The 17,668-nt window shown below is 42.1% G+C and overlaps 1 protein-coding gene across 2 annotated transcripts in view; it reads left to right on the top strand.

Moving 5' to 3' along the window:
• LOC108683000 (liprin-alpha-3) overlaps window positions 1-15,171 on the top strand; it is a 47,488-nt gene extending 32,317 nt beyond the window's left edge. For both annotated transcript variants that reach the window (XM_018172273.2, XM_047883265.1), the window contains exons 11-18: window positions 258-374; window positions 986-1,176; window positions 4,204-4,457; window positions 5,575-5,922; window positions 6,440-6,563; window positions 6,984-7,128; window positions 7,827-7,965; window positions 9,176-15,171. In XM_018172273.2, the coding sequence (XP_018027762.1) occupies window positions 258-374; window positions 986-1,176; window positions 4,204-4,457; window positions 5,575-5,922; window positions 6,440-6,563; window positions 6,984-7,128; window positions 7,827-7,965; window positions 9,176-9,754 (1,897 nt within the window). In that variant the 3' untranslated portion in view covers window positions 9,755-15,171. The remainder of the gene's footprint in view (window positions 1-257; window positions 375-985; window positions 1,177-4,203; window positions 4,458-5,574; window positions 5,923-6,439; window positions 6,564-6,983; window positions 7,129-7,826; window positions 7,966-9,175) is intronic.
• The last annotated feature ends 2,497 nt before the right edge of the window (window positions 15,172-17,668 follow it).

Below are 17,668 nucleotides of genomic sequence, written 5' to 3' on the forward strand. Positions count from 1 at the left end.
TACTTCTAACAGTTTGTGTTACTCAGAAGTGTCCCCCGTTTGTGTTACTCAGAACTTCAGAAGTGTCGTTTGTGTTGCTCTGAAGTGTCCCAATTTGTGTTACTCGGAAGTGTAGCCGTTTGAGTTGTTCTGAAGAGTCCCTGAATGTTTTACTCATATGAGTATCCTTTTGTCTTGCTCTGAAGTATCCCCGTATATGTTGCCCTGAAGTATCCCCATGTATTTTGCTCAGAAGTGTCCCCGTATGTTTTACTCAGAAGTGTGCGCGTGGGTCTGAGCCAGTCGACAGAGCAGCTCTGCAACACGGTAGCGGAGGCAGCAGAGCAGGCGCTGCAGCAGGCCAGGTCTGAGAGGCTGTACGGCAACCCTGCGCCGTTGAGTCTCTCGTCTTCCTATTGCACTCTGCCTTTCTGTCCTATAACTTAGCCCTGTCCCTTTGTTCCATCCTCTGTCCCTTCCCTTTGTTCCGTTCCACTTTCCCATCTCTCTGTCTTTTTCCTAAATCCCTACCCTTTCTCACATCCTACTTTCCCGTCCCTCTGTTCCGTTCCTCTGTCCTGTTACTCAGCCCCGTTGTTCTGTCGCTCTCTGTCCTTTTTTCTCAGTACCTTCACTGTGCCATTTTCTCTGTTCCGTCCCTCTGTCCCGAAACTGTAGGAACACCCATTGTATCCAGTAAACCTCTTCTTCGATTAAACCAATCCTAAGAATAACTCTCTTAGCTTAATTGAATTAAGTTGGTGAGGTAGTGTTATCCTGCTTAGCAGGACTAATGTTATAACCTCCACGTAAGTTCAAAATCATCTTTATGGAGCGGTTTAATCAGCTTAATAACATTGGATTGTGGTCTTCTTTGCTCATTTTATTCACTCCAATAACGCATTGTACTCATTTCCGAAATACTATGCAATCGCCTGAAAACGCAGAGCCATCATGTCCATAATTGAAGATAATCTTGAAATTCCTAACTCTTGGTGGCCCCCAGCTCTGGTGAGGCCCAGCAGACGGCGGCACCGAAGGCAGGCAAGACGAAGGGCGCCTCGATGACCCTCTCGCGCAGAACGCAGAGGGCACTTGGAGGGGGAGGAGGAGGAGGAGGGGGCACCTGGGGCAGCATCTCCAGGGTGTTTGCCAGACAGAAGAAACGAAACCCTCTTGACACGACGCTCTATGATGGTGAGCCATTAGGACCCGGCTCTGGTCGTTGATGGTGATGGTGATGTGAGGAAGTGGTGGTTGTTTGCTTGATGGTGATGTGAGGAAGTGGTTGTTAATTGGTTGATGGTAACGGTGATGTTAGGAAGTGGTTGTTAATTGGTTGATTGTGATGGTGATGTGAGGAAGTGGTTGTTAATTGGTTGATGGTAACGGTGATGTTAGGAAGTGGTTGTTAATTGGTTGATTGTGATGGTGATGGTAGGAAGTGGTTGTTAATTGGTTGATGGTGATGGTGATGTTAGGAAGTGGTTGTTAATTGGTTGATGGTGATGGTGATGTTAGGAAGTGGTTGTTAATTGGTTGATGGTGATGTTAGGAAGTGGTTGTTAATTGGTTTATGGTGATGTTAGGAAGTGGTTATTAATTGGTTGATGGTGATGGTGATGTTAGGAAGTGGTTGTTGATTGGTTGATGGTGATGGTGATGTGAGGAGGAGGTGGTTGTTGATTGGTTGATGGTGATGGTGGCCAGAGCATTGATCAACCAACGCGATGGTTGTGGTGAATGGTAGATCGTTCGCTTACCGAGTGTCATGGTTTCTTGTGGCTCACAGCGATACACGGAGAGTTCTTATCCTTCTTATCATCGTCGTTTTCAAGTTATCTGATATTCGGTGGTAAGCGTTTTTGTTGAAAATGAACTGCCAAAAGTCGCTCATAGTCGGGAAATTATTCGCGTACCACGTATAATGCCCTTGTGTAACTCTAGTGAAATGCGTACCCCCAGTAAGCTGTCTTCTCGAACTTCTCCAACATATCTGAGAACTGGCTGGGTTATCACACAGAATTCTTCTTGTTCTTGAAAATAATTGACCTTCTTGACTTCACTCAGACTTTTCAATGCGATTTATTCAGCAATTTCATCATTGATTCAATTACAATTTGATAATATTTGAGCTAATATTGTTCAAACGAATTACCATATAGTATTTCCTGACGAGATTTGAATCAAGAAAAAAATTCAAGTTAACTGCCTCTTGCACACTTCAAGGGCTTAAGAAGCTAAAAAACGCGTTATATTTTATTGAACCTTGACAACTTTCGACCCCCCCCCCTGCCCCGCCAGTCAAAGAAAACCTGCCTCGCCAGTTGCATATGATGAGATCACGTGGCGTGCGATTGAGGTTATTCGATACCGATAGTACTGGAGAACTGATCGTTTTTCGATATTCTTATCGTGATCTCGCCCAGTCTTCCCCCGTGATACTGATTAGCGTCACACTTGACTGGGTCTGTTCATCCCAAGGTACCGCGGCATCCAGTCCGGAAGAGCCGGACTCGCATCAGTCGCTCTCCTGATCGTTTCCGACTCATTGAGGCTCACAGATGATGGCCTCAGAGTCTTAAGAGCCTCAGAGATGATGGTCACGAGCCCATAGTCTTTTTTTGCAAATGACTCCGGAAATGTGCACCTGTTGCTGGCAAATTAAAGAGCATGCAGACGCTTCAAGATGTAATAGCATAACAGTACTGTTAAAAAATTTTGTGTTTCACGTTATACTGCCAAACAATACTGCAGTCTAATGCTTCTAAGGCTGAGCTTTGTTGCTGTTCTAATCGACCATTTTTATTTTTTATTGTTAATGTCCTTGCTTTGTGTGAATTTGTCGTCGTAGATCGCCCGTTTAACGGAAATACGTTGAAAAAACATATTCCGGCCAAATATGTTACCCTTATAAGCTGCCAAGAATAAAACCTTTTATAAGTGGCTTAGAGCCAAGACTAGCCTACTGTTTTCACTTCCCGAAAACGCAATAGGTTATCAACCACTCACGATGAGACCCGAAATTTATGCATAGAATTCGCTTTTTATCACATACCAAGAATGTGGCGCATTATCGGTTGTTAAAAATGTGACAAGTTTTCCCTTTTGTAAAATGTGACTCATTCTCATTTGTCAAGAACGCAACGTGTTGCCTCTCAACAAGCACTTGACTCGTTCTCTTTGTCAAACAGAGAACCCATTCACGGTTTCTTCCAATTTGACGAGTGATCGCTTGCCAAAATTGTGACCCGTTACTGCTTGCCCAGGATGCGACCCGTTGACACTTGCCAGCATGGTTATCACGTCTCGTCGTTCTGACCAAATATGTGCGGCTGTACCTTCGTCAGCCCCTTCACCGAAAATATATAAGCACGTGGCTCAGCGCATTATGAAGTCGGCGTAAACTTGGCAATTCTAGAAACTTTCCAATCCGATAGGGCCTCATGTAGATCCTAGTACTTAGAATTGCAGTTAGTCATCGAAACGTCACACTCCATTATAGCCACACTAGGCATTCAACCCTGTGGCTGCCGTGCACTGCGTGAGGACACTGAATAATACATAATTCGTTCACTGCATAGTCATGGCTCTCTGCAAAGTAACTGTCTAATGCAGAGTAATGTTCTCATGCATAGTAGCGGTCCCAACAGTACGAGTCTATTTTATAGTATCAGAACATTTGCAAGGGCCGTTCATTACGTAGTAACAGCTCACTGTCTATAGCGACCATCTACTGCTGCTTATAACACATTAATACATCGCTTTAGTGTACTGTGCTGTGCACATTGCAGAGTTACACTGCGTTGTGATACAGGCTTTCGATTGGCCTTTCCAGTTTCACTCCCTTCAGTGGCGTCTAAAATGTCTTCACTTGACTTACGAAATCTTGGTTGAAGAATTTTTTTCGTTCAGATGCTAATTAATTTTTTGCTGTTTCCCTTCCTCACATTGTTGTTCACTGTAGGGGCCTAGGGGGTAACGAATTTCGATTATGGCCACTAATCCCCGTTGCCATTTTTGGCCTTAAAGTTTGCTTCGGTTTCACACTAGAACTAATCGATTGCAGAAGACACGGCTGAATTTCACTTATTACCCAGGAGTAGGAACGTGTGAAATTGTGTTAAGTTTTTAAGCCACTAACCTGTCAGCGTCTACTTCCTTTACATTAAAATGCTTCAAAGTCCCTAATTTCCCATCGGGTTACATCCTTACTAACTCAAGGTCCACAAAATGGCGCCCAACAAAACAACGGCCCCAGCAACAATGGCCTTAACTGGCCTCCTGGGGCAGCTGGGGGAGGAAGCATAGCCCCACTGTCTGAGGAGACCTACCCTCACAAGCTGCGCCTGCTGGAGGAGGCGCAGCATATTCCTCTGGAGCGATGGAAGGCCCCGACGGTGCTGGCGTGGTTGGAGATCACCCTGGGCATGCCGCAGTACGGGGCCCTCTGCGCCGAGAACGTCCGCAGTGGCAAGGTGAATAAGACTTTTTTAGAGCATTTTCTCATTTATGGAAAAAGGCGCTATTGTTATTGTGCTCGTCATGTCCGTCCGTCTGTCTGTCCGTCCGTCTGTCCGTGACTTCACGTTTTTGTCGATGACAAAATGCGCTCTCTGTCACTCACTGCAGTGAGTACTGAGTTATATTTTTTGTTCTTAAGGTGCAACTGTCAATTTTAGATGATTTGTAAGCGTTGATAATGATCAACGTCACAAATATGCTTACAATTTAATTTGACTTAATGCAATATTAATAAAATGTATCGCCCGCACATGAAAAAAAGAAAACCTCTTTTGTTGCGAGTTGGCAACAACAACCGAATCGGAAATAACTTTTTTGTAACCGTTTCAGTTACTTGCTACAGACAATCTGGCTTTGGCTAAGAAAGAGTTCTCTACATGCAACTTGGGCAATCGAATAAATTTGACACTTTGCATTCTGCTGATCAGTTCTCATGGGTATGATTCTGAGTGAAATTTTCGACAATTTAGTAAGATTTTTTCTGCCATGCTTGACCTTAATCATGAATGTATAGCTATTTAAACCGGTTACCTCATTACGGAAACGCTGAAAACTATATTCATAGTACTTCTGACTCGAATTTTGCGACCACTAGATTACCTAAATAAGCTCAAGTTATATTTTTTTTGTGTTTACTTCAACTTTTTTGAAATTTGAAGTGCGTTGCACCATTTCTGTACCAATCCAGTAACTTCAGACCACATCTTATGTATTTAGGACAAGGTTTCGCGTTCGCCGGGAATCAAGGCGCTGCGCAATGTTCAGTTTGCTCTTACCAGGCTACTTCTTCACATGACGTAGCGCGAGTTAATCGTGACCACAGGGCCAACTGGGGCATCGTTGAAAAAAATAAATCTAAGCGTGTTGCTCTGTGTGTGTATTCTCAGTCGTGCTATAATTCAATTCATCACAGTAAAATCACAAATCCAGCATTTTCTAATGCATCCAACGAGAACCTGATCGAAGCACGTTGTTTTTTATATAGCTCCATACGCTCGCTCTATTTTCATACGTTCGCTCTATTCTCATATATACGCTCGCTCTATTTTCATACGTTGTTGGTGACTGCAGGTATTGCTGGAGTTGAGTGACCACGAGCTGGAGTCAGGTCTCGGCATCGTGCACCCAATGCACCGCAAGAAGCTGCGGCTCGCCATCGAAGAGTTGCGGGAACCAAGACTTTGCCGGTACCCTGTCATTGCCACGCTCAGCCACACGTGGGTGGCTAATGAGTGGCTCACGGACCTGGGGCTGCCACACTACGCTGAGGCATTCGCTGCACAGCTGGTGGATGGCCGGGTGCTGGATACGCTGACCAAGAAGGAGCTGGAAAAGCAGCTCGGAGTGCACAGAAAGTTCCACCAAGCTTCCATCATCCACGGCATTCACCTCCTCAGGATTGTGCGCTTTGACAGACGGGTAAGAAATTAGTCATGTGTAATGGGTAAACTTCTCATACTATCTTAGTTGGCCAGGATTTCTACATTTTTCTGCTTGTAAGATCAAATGGTTAGTAAAATCTATGTATGACTTTTTAATCTAAAATATCAGCATTATTTATTTCAAACAAATTGGGACCATGCTGACCTAATCCCCAACGTTAGCTTGTGATGCACAGTTCACGTTCAGTTTGTTTATAGTTTCTTGTCACTGCCAAGAAACTAAAAATACGTCGCCTAATCAACTCATCAATCATCACGTGTATCGTTAATTTTTGGGTTCAGTATGACATGACCATTGCATTTTGACCTTGTTGACAAATAAATTAGCTAATATATCAGCAAATTCTGTTTCTACCTGTGAAACACATTGTCGCAAAAAATTATTCATTTCTAAACCTTATATTCCATCAAAATGAAATCAATCTCTCAATAAGCCAATAAATTAGGAAAGTGTAAATAAACCTTCCTCTCACGCCGTATCTCACACGCCGCAGGTGCTGCAGGAGCGTCGCCGCGCCGTCGAGCTGCGCGACGACGACCCTGTCGTGTGGACCAACCATCGCTGGGTGCGCTGGGCCCGCGCCATCGACCTGGGGGAGTACGCCGAGAACCTGACGGGTGAGGGCCTCTGCTTCTTATTATTATTATTATTATTAAATGAAGACAAATTTGCTCTATAAAATTAGTGAAACACAGTCTAAATAGCTATGCATTTTTTTCTGTCCTTACCCTCGTGTAGAACATCCAAGACGCACTTTCGTCGATTCAGTGCTATCTATGTCATTACTTGGACAATATGATCAATTAATTTTTGCAAGTCTGTTTATATTTTTATCATATAAAATCCTTGCTGGAGCTAGAGACAGGAAATTCCCGATCGATTGTTAACTTCATGATTGCTCTAGTCGTAGAGAACCCTTCGTCCGGTCCTAGACTGGTGTTTATTAGATCTTTTGTCGATCGATTGCCTGCTTGTCAAATATATTTCCAGCCTATAAAGACATAGAAAGTTAAGTCGTGACCTTATTTTGACCACAGACAGCGGAGTGCACGGTGGACTTGTTGTGCTGGAGTCGACATTCACGGCGGACACGATGGCCACGGCGCTCGGCATCCCGTCCTCCAAGACCATCATTCGCCGCCACCTCGCCACCGAGCTCGAGACGCTCGTCCTGCCTCAGCGGTATGTTTGAATTCCTTCGCTGGCTTGACACGGCGTTGATCGGGACATTTTTTGTACGAAAAAATGCCGCTGATCGCAAGTTTGAAACGCAACTGCCAAAATAGCGATTGTATAGGAATTTAGAAATTAGATATTATCAATGGAACCCAGCTTTCAAGATACCTAAGGCAAGCACGCAAAGATGCAATGAAATAAAGTCCCTAATATAATCTTTCTATGAGTTTAAAGCGAGTGTAGAATTTAATAAAGAACATACGTATGTCGTTTCTGAATGGAGTTTGTACTGCTGCACCGCATTTTTGTTGTTGCAAATGTTCTTCACGCAAAGGCTTTTGTAAACGATAATAGTCAAATGTTTTTAAGCAACTATTTTTCAAACGTGCAAACCGACCGTGTTTATCGATGGCCATTCGGCCATATTTATTCAACCCCATCTTCAACCTTGTTTTCAACTCTATCTTCAACCCTATTTTCAACCCTGTGTTCAACCCTGTCTGCATTCTTGTTTTCAACTTCATCTTCAACCTTGTTTTCAACCCTGTCTTCAACCTTGTTTTCAACCCTGTCTGCAATATTGTTTTCAACTCTATATGCAACCTTATTTCAACCCCGTTTTCAATCTTGTTTTCAACCCCGTTTTAAATCTGGTTTAAACCCCGTGTTCAATCCTGTCTGCAACTTCTGACGGTGTTGTGCAGGCGGCAGCTGGAGGAGGCCGCGCGCTGTGCTAAGCTGGAGCGTCGGCGTCAGGAAAAACAAGGCTCGGGCGGCAGCCTCGGACGCACCTTCTCCCGCAACGGCGCCGCCTGTCCAGACAAACGCAGGTCTTCCCTCAGGGTGAGGCTTGTGAGGGTCTTCCCTGTGGTGAGAGGTGTTTGGCTCCCCTCAGGGTGAGGCTTGTGAGGGTCTTCCCTNGCTTTGCCTCAGCACTGCTGTCGTCTGCTAGCTTTACCTCAGCACTGCTGTCGTCTGCTAGCTTTACCTCAGCACTGCCGTCGTCCGCTAGCTTTACCTCAGCACTGCCATCGTCTGCTAGCTTTACCTCAGCACTGCCGTCGTCTGCTAGCTTTACCTCAGCACTGCCGTCGTCTGCTAGCTTTACCTCAGCACTGCCGTCGTCTGCTAGGCATACCAGTGCACTGCAGTCACTGCTGACCTTACCTCTGCACCGCGGGCGTTGTTAAATGTAGCCGTCTGTTAAATTTAAACTCCTGCACTGGTCGTAATGAAACTGCGTCATGTAAATCTCAACGGTGCATATAATTGTTCCATTCTGCACACTGTTCTCTTCATGTCAATATCTTCATGAAATTTTTACCTACGCGTACTGCACCTATAGCTGCTAGACGCTGTATTTTTCGCTTGTAGACTTCATCACGGTTGAACTAGTATAGGGTTGACCCATCAGAATCCCATTTTTGCGGATGTAGTTAGTTGTTTGCTTGTGACGTCACTGATCTCAGTGACGTCACGGGCATTAACCAATCACCGAAATGCGATCAAACCAGTGAACCAATCCGTCGCGGGAATGACGGGTTTGTTTACGTTTCTCGATCAACGTGACGTAACAAGAAAGCTGAACTGAAAGACGGAACTTCTCGTGGGTCAACCTTATATAGTTCAACCATGTACTTCACAATCAACTTGCCTCGTAAGATTCATGGTCAGATATGTCATGAACTTTCCACTCTCTTTCATTCCTGAAAATTTTTCATCTGCCAGCAGTGACGTTGAGAGCTCGTCTGTTAAACTTCATCCAATGTCTCCAGTTAACGATGTAATTCTAATTGCATCAAATTAACGTTGAGTTTTCTTCACAATCTTCATCACCGTTATCTCCTTCTAGGCTTCTCTAATCATTCATATCGCTCTTTCTTTCCATTTTCGCGTAATAATCTTAACGCTCTCTCCGTCAATTTTCTTTTATTATTCATAACACTTTTATTTCCATTTTCTCGTCTTAATCTTAACGCTCTATCTTTCCACTTCCTCGCAATAACCTTAATACTATTTTCTCGGATCGTTCATTTCGCTCTCTTTCTCTCAGGGTTCTCTAAGCCGGGCTCTCGGGCTGCGTCTCCGCGATGAGATGAGCTCTGCAGACCTCCCTTCACCCTCATCCTCGACAGCTCCCCCACCACCCCTTCCCCAGGGTCCTTTCAACCCTTATTCACGTCGCCCCGACGTCCGGGGACTCCGACAGTCTCCTTCATTGTCATCCTGTGACAAAGGGGTCCCAATTCGACCGTCTCCTTCTTCGTCCTCATCAATTGCGACTCTTAGATCCAATAATGGGCCTCCACAACGTGACTACAACTCCTCGGACTACGGGCCTTCCCCCCAAGACTACAGTCAACTCCCCCGAGATCCCAGTCAGATCCAGGGCCGAGACTATCCCAGTCAAAGTCAACGAGACTACGGCCAGTCATATTACGGCGCCTATGGAGGGCATCCTCCCCAGAGGGAGTATGGGGGCCCTACACAATACGGTCCTCCATCGCACAGCACCTTCGGGAACAACCGTCCTCGCTCGTCGGTCGTGGCGCAGGGCCTGAAGAATGTGGACACCCACCGCCGCGTCAGGAGTATCGGCGACATGGAGCACGTCACGGTCACGCCTGTATAGCGGTGGCTCCAGTAGGTCAGCTCGATGAACAGCCGCGCTAAATAGACAATATTTCGCTATTTGGTGTGACTAGTAGAGGAGATGATTAAATTCCTGTCTGTATTTCATGGTCGAGCCTCAAATATTATTGCCAACAAATTTAAATAGAAATTCAATTTTCACCGTGGACCTTAATTGTGTGATGATAGCCGCCGTTATCGCCACCACTCCAGGGCAATTCAGATAATTTAGTTAATTCATTAAGAAATAATCTGAGGTAGATTTGAGTGATCGGAATCACCATGAAATGCAGACCTGATCTACACAATCCCGGGCTTCCCTGCTCCTACAGAACGGCAAGTCTATGCTCAGTTGTTCGAAAAGCTGTACTATGATCTCAAACTATTTATTAGATAATAATCTCACTCCCTCTGAAATAATCTCCTGTCTACCTGATGTTTCATGTTTTAACTGCGAATCAAACTTATTGTAATTGTTGAAATTTTTGTGTTTATGGTGACCCATGTTTTGCGCTTTTAGCATATAAATATTTCCACGGCATCGCCAGTCTAAGGAAACTGCTTCCTATTCTCTCAATTTATTTATAAAGGTTGCCTCTTTTCCAAGATAAGGAAGAGCCCTCTGGGCCAACCACATCATTATTTCAAGGCCATATGTGACTAGTATCTCAAATATTTCGTTATCTCAAAAATGTACAGGTAAGGAGAAATATAATACCAAATGACTGTCAATTTTTGTATTTAAATTCACCAAATCTGGACGCTCAATTTGATGTATAAAACTTCGGATCATATTTTAGAATTTAACGTTTACCTATGACTTTATATTTGCAATAAGGAGAGCAGTTCCCATACACCTGTAAGTGCTACTATATCACACCTTGCTACCATGATCGTAAGTTAACTAATAATGTGCATTGCATATCTGTGTTTGGCGGGACCAGGATAAATACGCCCGTCATCGCCTGGATTTACGTGTAAATTTATCACAAGATCGCACGTTGCGACAACTTTCGTCGTAAATTTCGCAGATATTTTGTACCCTAAAACTCAATTACAGCGCTGCACCGCCACATGCACAAACGCTGGAACGGCAGTCGTAAGTTCTACGATGGTCGTAGATTCAGTGTTACTTCGAGAAGACAGCGTAGATTTAAATGCAATTGCATCATTAACATTAAGCAATATAATAGAAAATCAAACACACGTAGCCTGAATTTACCATCACCGTAAAACTTGTGATCGGCATACGTAGTTTTGAGTATGCAATACTCCTACGTCTCCTACTCCTTCAATACTCCTACGTACATTTCGTTGTGTATTTCCTGTGTAGCCTTTCATGTGTGCAGAGTAACGTGTCGTAAAGGGAGCAGGATATCTCTATGTCGTCTACTCCGTTACCATCATTTTACGATAAGACAACAGAAACTTGCCACGCTGGGATCGCACGTTAAATGCAAACAATGGAGGACGAAAGTTCTGCGTAGATTGCGAGTGCGAATTCCCAAATTTCGGAAAATGCACCCTGAATCTGAAATATAATTTCTCTGCAGTTCATTGTCTGGTAATTCATGTACCTAGCCCTTAGCTGGTGATTATTTCAACCAGCTGGTCATTTATCCCTTCCAAGGTGGTGGACGTTCTCTGACCAGCTTTGAGGAGGGAGACTGTTACCATTATCTCTCATAGAATTCTTGGCCTGACTGAACTCTTTCTCGTGTGACAATAAGTGTTAAGAGGGACCATGCACTGTGCAGCCTCCGGCACCCAACACAATAGCCTAAGTGTCAACTCTTAAGCTGCCGAAGCTCAATTCTATCCTCAGTAGAGAATGAATGTGACGTTCATTCCGTAGCGGTTCTCTCCTGAAATTAAATATTCTTAGTGACGCTGTGCATTGGCGCACGAGATGTTCATTTTAAGTTTCAATTTTGAACGTGTAATCCAGACACTCACAAATTGCTTTATTCTCAACACTCACGTTGAGTACAGGATGCATTAGTCAATAGTCATTCCGGTCTATGATCGAAACTAACGAGTGTTTGAACAAAAATATAATTAATAAGATTCTCTCAAAACTTACGATCGCATTGAGGATGGCTGGTATTTAGCTCTGGGTTGCTGAACAGGTTGCAGGTTAGGGAGAGTTCGTAGTTCGCTTCAAGGATTCTGTTGACGTGTGTACGTCTGTTAAATTGTATATAGAACCATGTGCTAAGTTGATTGGCGTGCCGGTTGATCGTACTAGTTTCATCTTAGTCAAGCTCATCTCAAGTATGGTGTAAACTGTAAACTAATGTAGAAGCATACTTTGTGTTCTTGGCAAGACATTAATATGTAATGGAAACTTTTTACGTAAATATGGTGAACTTCGAACCGGTTATCCTCACACCAAGTTCGTTTCTTCTTCGTCCCTTCATTAGTTCATATGCTACCAAAATCCTTCTCTGCCTGGCGAATTACCAATGAGTTGTCATACATCAGAACTAATTTGTTATTAGTATTAGTTATTCAACGACTTGAGTAGAAATTACCTAAAATAAGAATGTGAGCCATTTAAACGATCAATAATTCAGGGAAGATCAGGCAGGCTGGCGGGCTCTAGAAACATGGCGCCGAGCCGCCGACGGTTGTCAACTCATAATACTACCTAGTTCTCATATTACTGTTCATTTACTAGGTAGCTTTTATGTTTCGTTAACTATCAACTAATTAAAACCTAAAATTTTTTAACTATTTACTGGTATTTGTTGATCACTGCATGGTACATGACATTTATTTTTGCTATTTGATTTGCCGATGTGGTGATTAAGCGCACCTATTACTATTAGTCTATGACTCTATGCTCCCATGTATATTTATTGAATTTAATTTATTACATTTAAAGCTATTGATTTTTAAAGGTAGCTTAAATCAGAAACTTTTTGTAAAATCCGTTTCTTCACATTTGTTGGCTTTTAAATTCGTTTCTATGTTCATATAGATACACGACAAATCCCATTCTATGTATTTTCAAATTAATTTTAAGCAATTTTCATTTATGCCCAGTCCACTACATCAAAAAAGTTACATTTTCTCTATGCATAGAATTAATCGCATATATTTTCAATCCTTCTGCCTATTGTTCTTCCGGCCTGTCAATCTCAGACCTGTGAAATGAATTCAAGCTCCTTGTCTCTCCATTTACGATCATCTAAGTAATTAATTAGCATATTCCCCTAAAATAATTTGTCAGCATATTCTTCCATAATGTCTACTTGTGAGCGTTCATGTACAGACCTCCATCTTCTCAGCCCTTCCTTACTAGACGTAATAGTCTAAACCTTGTCCAGTCCTGACGTGCTGCCATGCTTGCTACTTTTGCTCAAACTCTTTATTAGATCCTTGAAGTGTTTACCGCCCCAAATGTCAAATTTGATATTTATTATAATGTCATTTCTTACCTAAAATGAAATTTAATGTTTTTTTTTAGTCCTAGCGCTATGCTGTGTGTTGACGACCATTATTGTATGATATTTTGTCGTAATGTTTTATGTTAGCTGTTGCTTATGCAGGAAGCGAGCGAACTGTTTTAAAACCTTTGCATATCAAGCTACGTTTTATCGATTAAATGTACTCATTTACAAAGACATGATTTATGTGTGACCTCGGCCAAAAATTGAACGATTTTATATTTATTTGTTATTAATCATTATCAGTTTACTGGGATTTGACGCTTGTAAATATTCGGTTACACATGTGTACCAGAGTCAAGAAAATCGCAAACGTCTCCCACAATTTTTTCTTAGGTAAGTTACCCTGTCAATAATGTTTGTATATTGAGGATGCGTTGCCAGTTCTTGTGTGTTCAGTCGTCCAAACTAAACTCCGGTTTACTTTATCTTTAGTCGAAGAGTCGATTTACTTGAATAAATAATATTTCTCTACAAGCCTTGTCGGGTAAAGTATTAGGAAAATTGTTTAATTTTTTATTTTTACGCTGCTTTCGGAATTTGGGATCTGTGTCTATAATAAGCAGGGTAAAAACGACTCGTAAAACACAACATGGGTTTAGAATGTGAAGCTTGTTCTAGCACACATCTACCTATTCGTGCAGTAGAATGTTTTTGTTTATTATTAATTTGGTTACTTTGAGCGCAGCAATCTTAATATTCATTGTAATGCTTTTAGGCATGATAAAAATTTAGACCGTTGTTCGCAGCCTTTGAAGGGTCTCTTATATCAGTCGCAGTATGATGAACTTATTTTGCGGTGATTTCATTGTACGGTTGGGGAATCGTATCACTTGAAAATAAAACAGAGCTTCTAAAAATTTAGTTATTGGTACCTGACAACGCTTGATGCGTCTGCATTTGTAGTGAAAGTCTAAGCAAAGTTTAAGCATAGGCGTGACTGAATAAGATATTATATATTATCTTGATTAAGAGATGATATTTTGCACGCGGGAAGTTTGCATGGATAACGCGTGTGGTTGAGTGTGTGTGCATAGCTAATAGTAATATGAACAGCTTTTTTCTCGGTATGTATTTTTCTGTGAATAATTAACTCATCAATAGAAGTATTGAGGACAAATTAATAAATGAAGACTAAATGTACCATAGATAGATAGTTATCTGCTGAAGCCAGGGCTTCGCTATTGCCTATGTGCTACAGGTTCTTGATTCAGTACCATACGATAAGCTCGTAAAGTGAAGCTGGAAAAGCCTAATTTCATAAACCTGTGAAAATCACCGTCAAAAGAAATTGTACAATTTAGATTGATAATTCCTCCTAGTTGAAACCTAGGGTTGAACCTGCAAAGCTAAGGTCGGCCTCATTTATTGCACTGACGACTTCTTGCGAATGCGAAAATTAAAGTCCTAAATTTACGATTTGCAGGATCTGTTTCCGATATGGAAAATTTGTCTGAAACAGAAAGTATTTGTGTTTTTAGGTCTCGGAGACTTGAAATTTTTTACTATTTTAGAAGTGTACGAACCCTTATTTACACATTAAATTGACCAATTCCAGTCGTAGAGTCTTTATTCACTAGCACCGGGGAAATTATGGTAAATGCTGAAGATTTTAGCATCCGCTGCTCTGCAGAGATTGCATAATTTGTTTCTATGAATTCGCAGCTGTTAGCTTCGCAGTTCGGTAGATAACTTTGAACATAATCACAACGGCCAATTAAACTGTTAATCACAAGCACGATACTACAGTCCGTGTTTATAGGTGCATTTAATGCTAGGCATTGAAGTTTAGTTCTTCAGGAGATACTTTCTGAAGAAATCCCCCCAGAACTGTGGTATATTTAAGAGGAGTCGCAAACTGCTGTGTGGAGACATTCGTCTTACGTCTCAGCGGCTCGTTAATTCGCGTTATGTAAAGAGATTCTTACCCATTTTTTCATGTCTCCATTAAAGTGTGTGATGATTATTCCTCTTTTTATTCAAGTTCCTAACATCCCTTGACCGGAATAAACGGGACATAAAATGTATGATCTTGATATTAATTTCCAATGCATGCATGTTGTATTTCAACCGATAAAAGGGGAAAATTGATCAATAATATTGTAGTTTCAAATCGTTAAATTCAGAGCCTGTGGTCTCAGTACATTTTATTCAAAGATAAGAATTAAATCCGATTTTGTACATCAAATTTTTAAGACTAGTGGTTTTAGGTACTGAATGTAGTGAGACTCTGGACGAATCTTATAAGCTTAAGATTAAAACTTACGAAGAATAGACTAGAACAAACGGGTCTCAGACATTTACGTCAATAGCATTGAGATAAAAGTTATTTTTACTAAACTTAATCAAGCTTCACTTGCCATAAAATGAAATCGTTCAGCGCTTTAGTGCCTCTGAATGCTATCGACATCAATACATTTACATCAAGCTATTTCCGTTATGGCTATTGAGTATTGATTAAAAAAACACGTATGGAAGTTATGTATTGCTAACGAGAAAATACTTCAGTAAATTTACCCACAGCAATACCAATTTCTAAACTGGTATCTTATTCTTAGGACCTTAATCTAGAAGTCTCATACTGAAATATTCTGACTCGCCAATAATTCCAGTCATCCAATTTTAAAGCTCGTCAGACGAGCGAGTGTTCACCGTCCCGCCACCGGTTTGCTGCTAGTATTAACTAAGCATGGTCGGCGCGTGTTGGTGAATTTCTGCTCTTTGAATGGTAGATGAATAACGATCGGCTTTTCGATCATTGGCCGATAGCCGTAGTAATTCGTGAAAAAATCTCGCAACGCATGCTGAGCCCAACTGCTCGGCGCGTCGTCAAAGGAAGAAGCGTCGCTCTTCATAGTAGACACGCCGGATGCTCTCTGCTCCAGTTATTCTTGTGAAATTATAGAAAATAGCAACCTTTTGTGAACCACATGTATGCTCGACTTGCAAATTATATTTCAAATCTAAGAACGTCGCTCTATGCTCGATTTTCAGATAATATTTCAAATCGGAGAACGAAGCCGAAGCGACAAATTCGCGCTACACGCGGCTAACACCCCCCCCCCCCCGTCCGCAAGCGTGGCGTATCAGCAAACTATAATGAGACGTGTTGTTTTTCCAACTTTGTAACCTTCAACGCTTTTGTCCCATGTGTTTGTTCCTGGTGTCAAGATGAATGTCTATTCATTAAATACTAAATGTTCTACATCTGCATATCAAAGACGGGAGTGAAGTGATATCTTGTCGATGGAGGTCCGATGTTTTTTTTTTCTTTTGTTATCCATGAAATAGGGTGGCCATGTTTATTCCGTCATTGTTTCTTATGTAACAATGTTCTCTTGTGAAACATCGAGTAATTCCTCCAATATTTGTCTATCGGCAAGCAATTTTTAGGAGCGAGAAATTCACGGAAACGTCGCTGTTTATGACATAGCAATTTCCCCCACACAAGAGGTGCTAGAGAGGCAAGCTGTGTCATCGTGAGCGACACATCCTTGAAGATACTAGACGCAACTTGGTGGTGATATACTGCACAATGAATCTGGTATCCGCTACTAGCATCTGCTACTTACTTGAACTAAGCAGTAAAGTTGATGGCAGCTACTAGCACTGTGCGACAACACTGATTGCTACTACTTTAAGTACATAGGAATGTTTATATGAGCGCTACACTAATCTCCCTAAATAATTACGATAATCCACTCAGCCCCTTTCAGAGCCATTGTACCGACGAACAGTTTCAAACTTTCATTAAATATTAGTTTTGCGGTCAGTCTTTTTCCTATATTACGTCATCTGCCTGTTGGAGATTCAATTGTTTATCCAAACCATGTAAGCAGCGACAAAACGAGAACTTCCTAAATACAATCTTACTCAGCTCTTAACATTACTGCGAACACCTAAGTAATTTATCGCTACCTAATTCGTAATACTCTAATTCGTCCTCGGCGAATAGCGGTATATAAAGTATGGAGGGAGATCTTGGGCTCGAATATCACCTAATCAAAAGTTCATTGAATGCGCTTTTACTGCATCTGTGAAAATGTCTAACTTTAAGCAATTCTCTTCACGCGCAGACAGCTTTAGCTCTCTGCATGTCACTGCGTAGATGTGACATTTCTTGAAGTCCTGCAGTTCCACGCTACTCGCACGTAGCAGTTCTAAGAACAGTACGATGACACGGGCATTACTGCATGTCTACGGATGGGCTATTTCAATTATCATAATCAACATCACAGTACTCTAATTTTCACACATAATATCCCTCGACATGATTCACTTGTCTCTTTTGGCATACATTTGACTAGTTTCACCATCGTGTTCCAGTTCACCACTTGCCGAAATGTGGCGAGAATCTGAGACCCGAAATTTGAGGGTGGCAAAACCTCGGCTCTGGCCGGGCAAGTCGACCTTCTCTGATGGTGGAATTGGTGGCTTGAGAGATCTGGTATCTGACCGTGAGG

Source organism: Hyalella azteca, unplaced genomic scaffold (assembly GCF_000764305.2).
Source record: "Hyalella azteca isolate HAZT.00-mixed unplaced genomic scaffold, Hazt_2.0.2 contig12403, whole genome shotgun sequence".
In the NCBI taxonomy this organism is placed as follows: Eukaryota; Metazoa; Arthropoda; class Malacostraca; order Amphipoda; family Hyalellidae; genus Hyalella; species Hyalella azteca.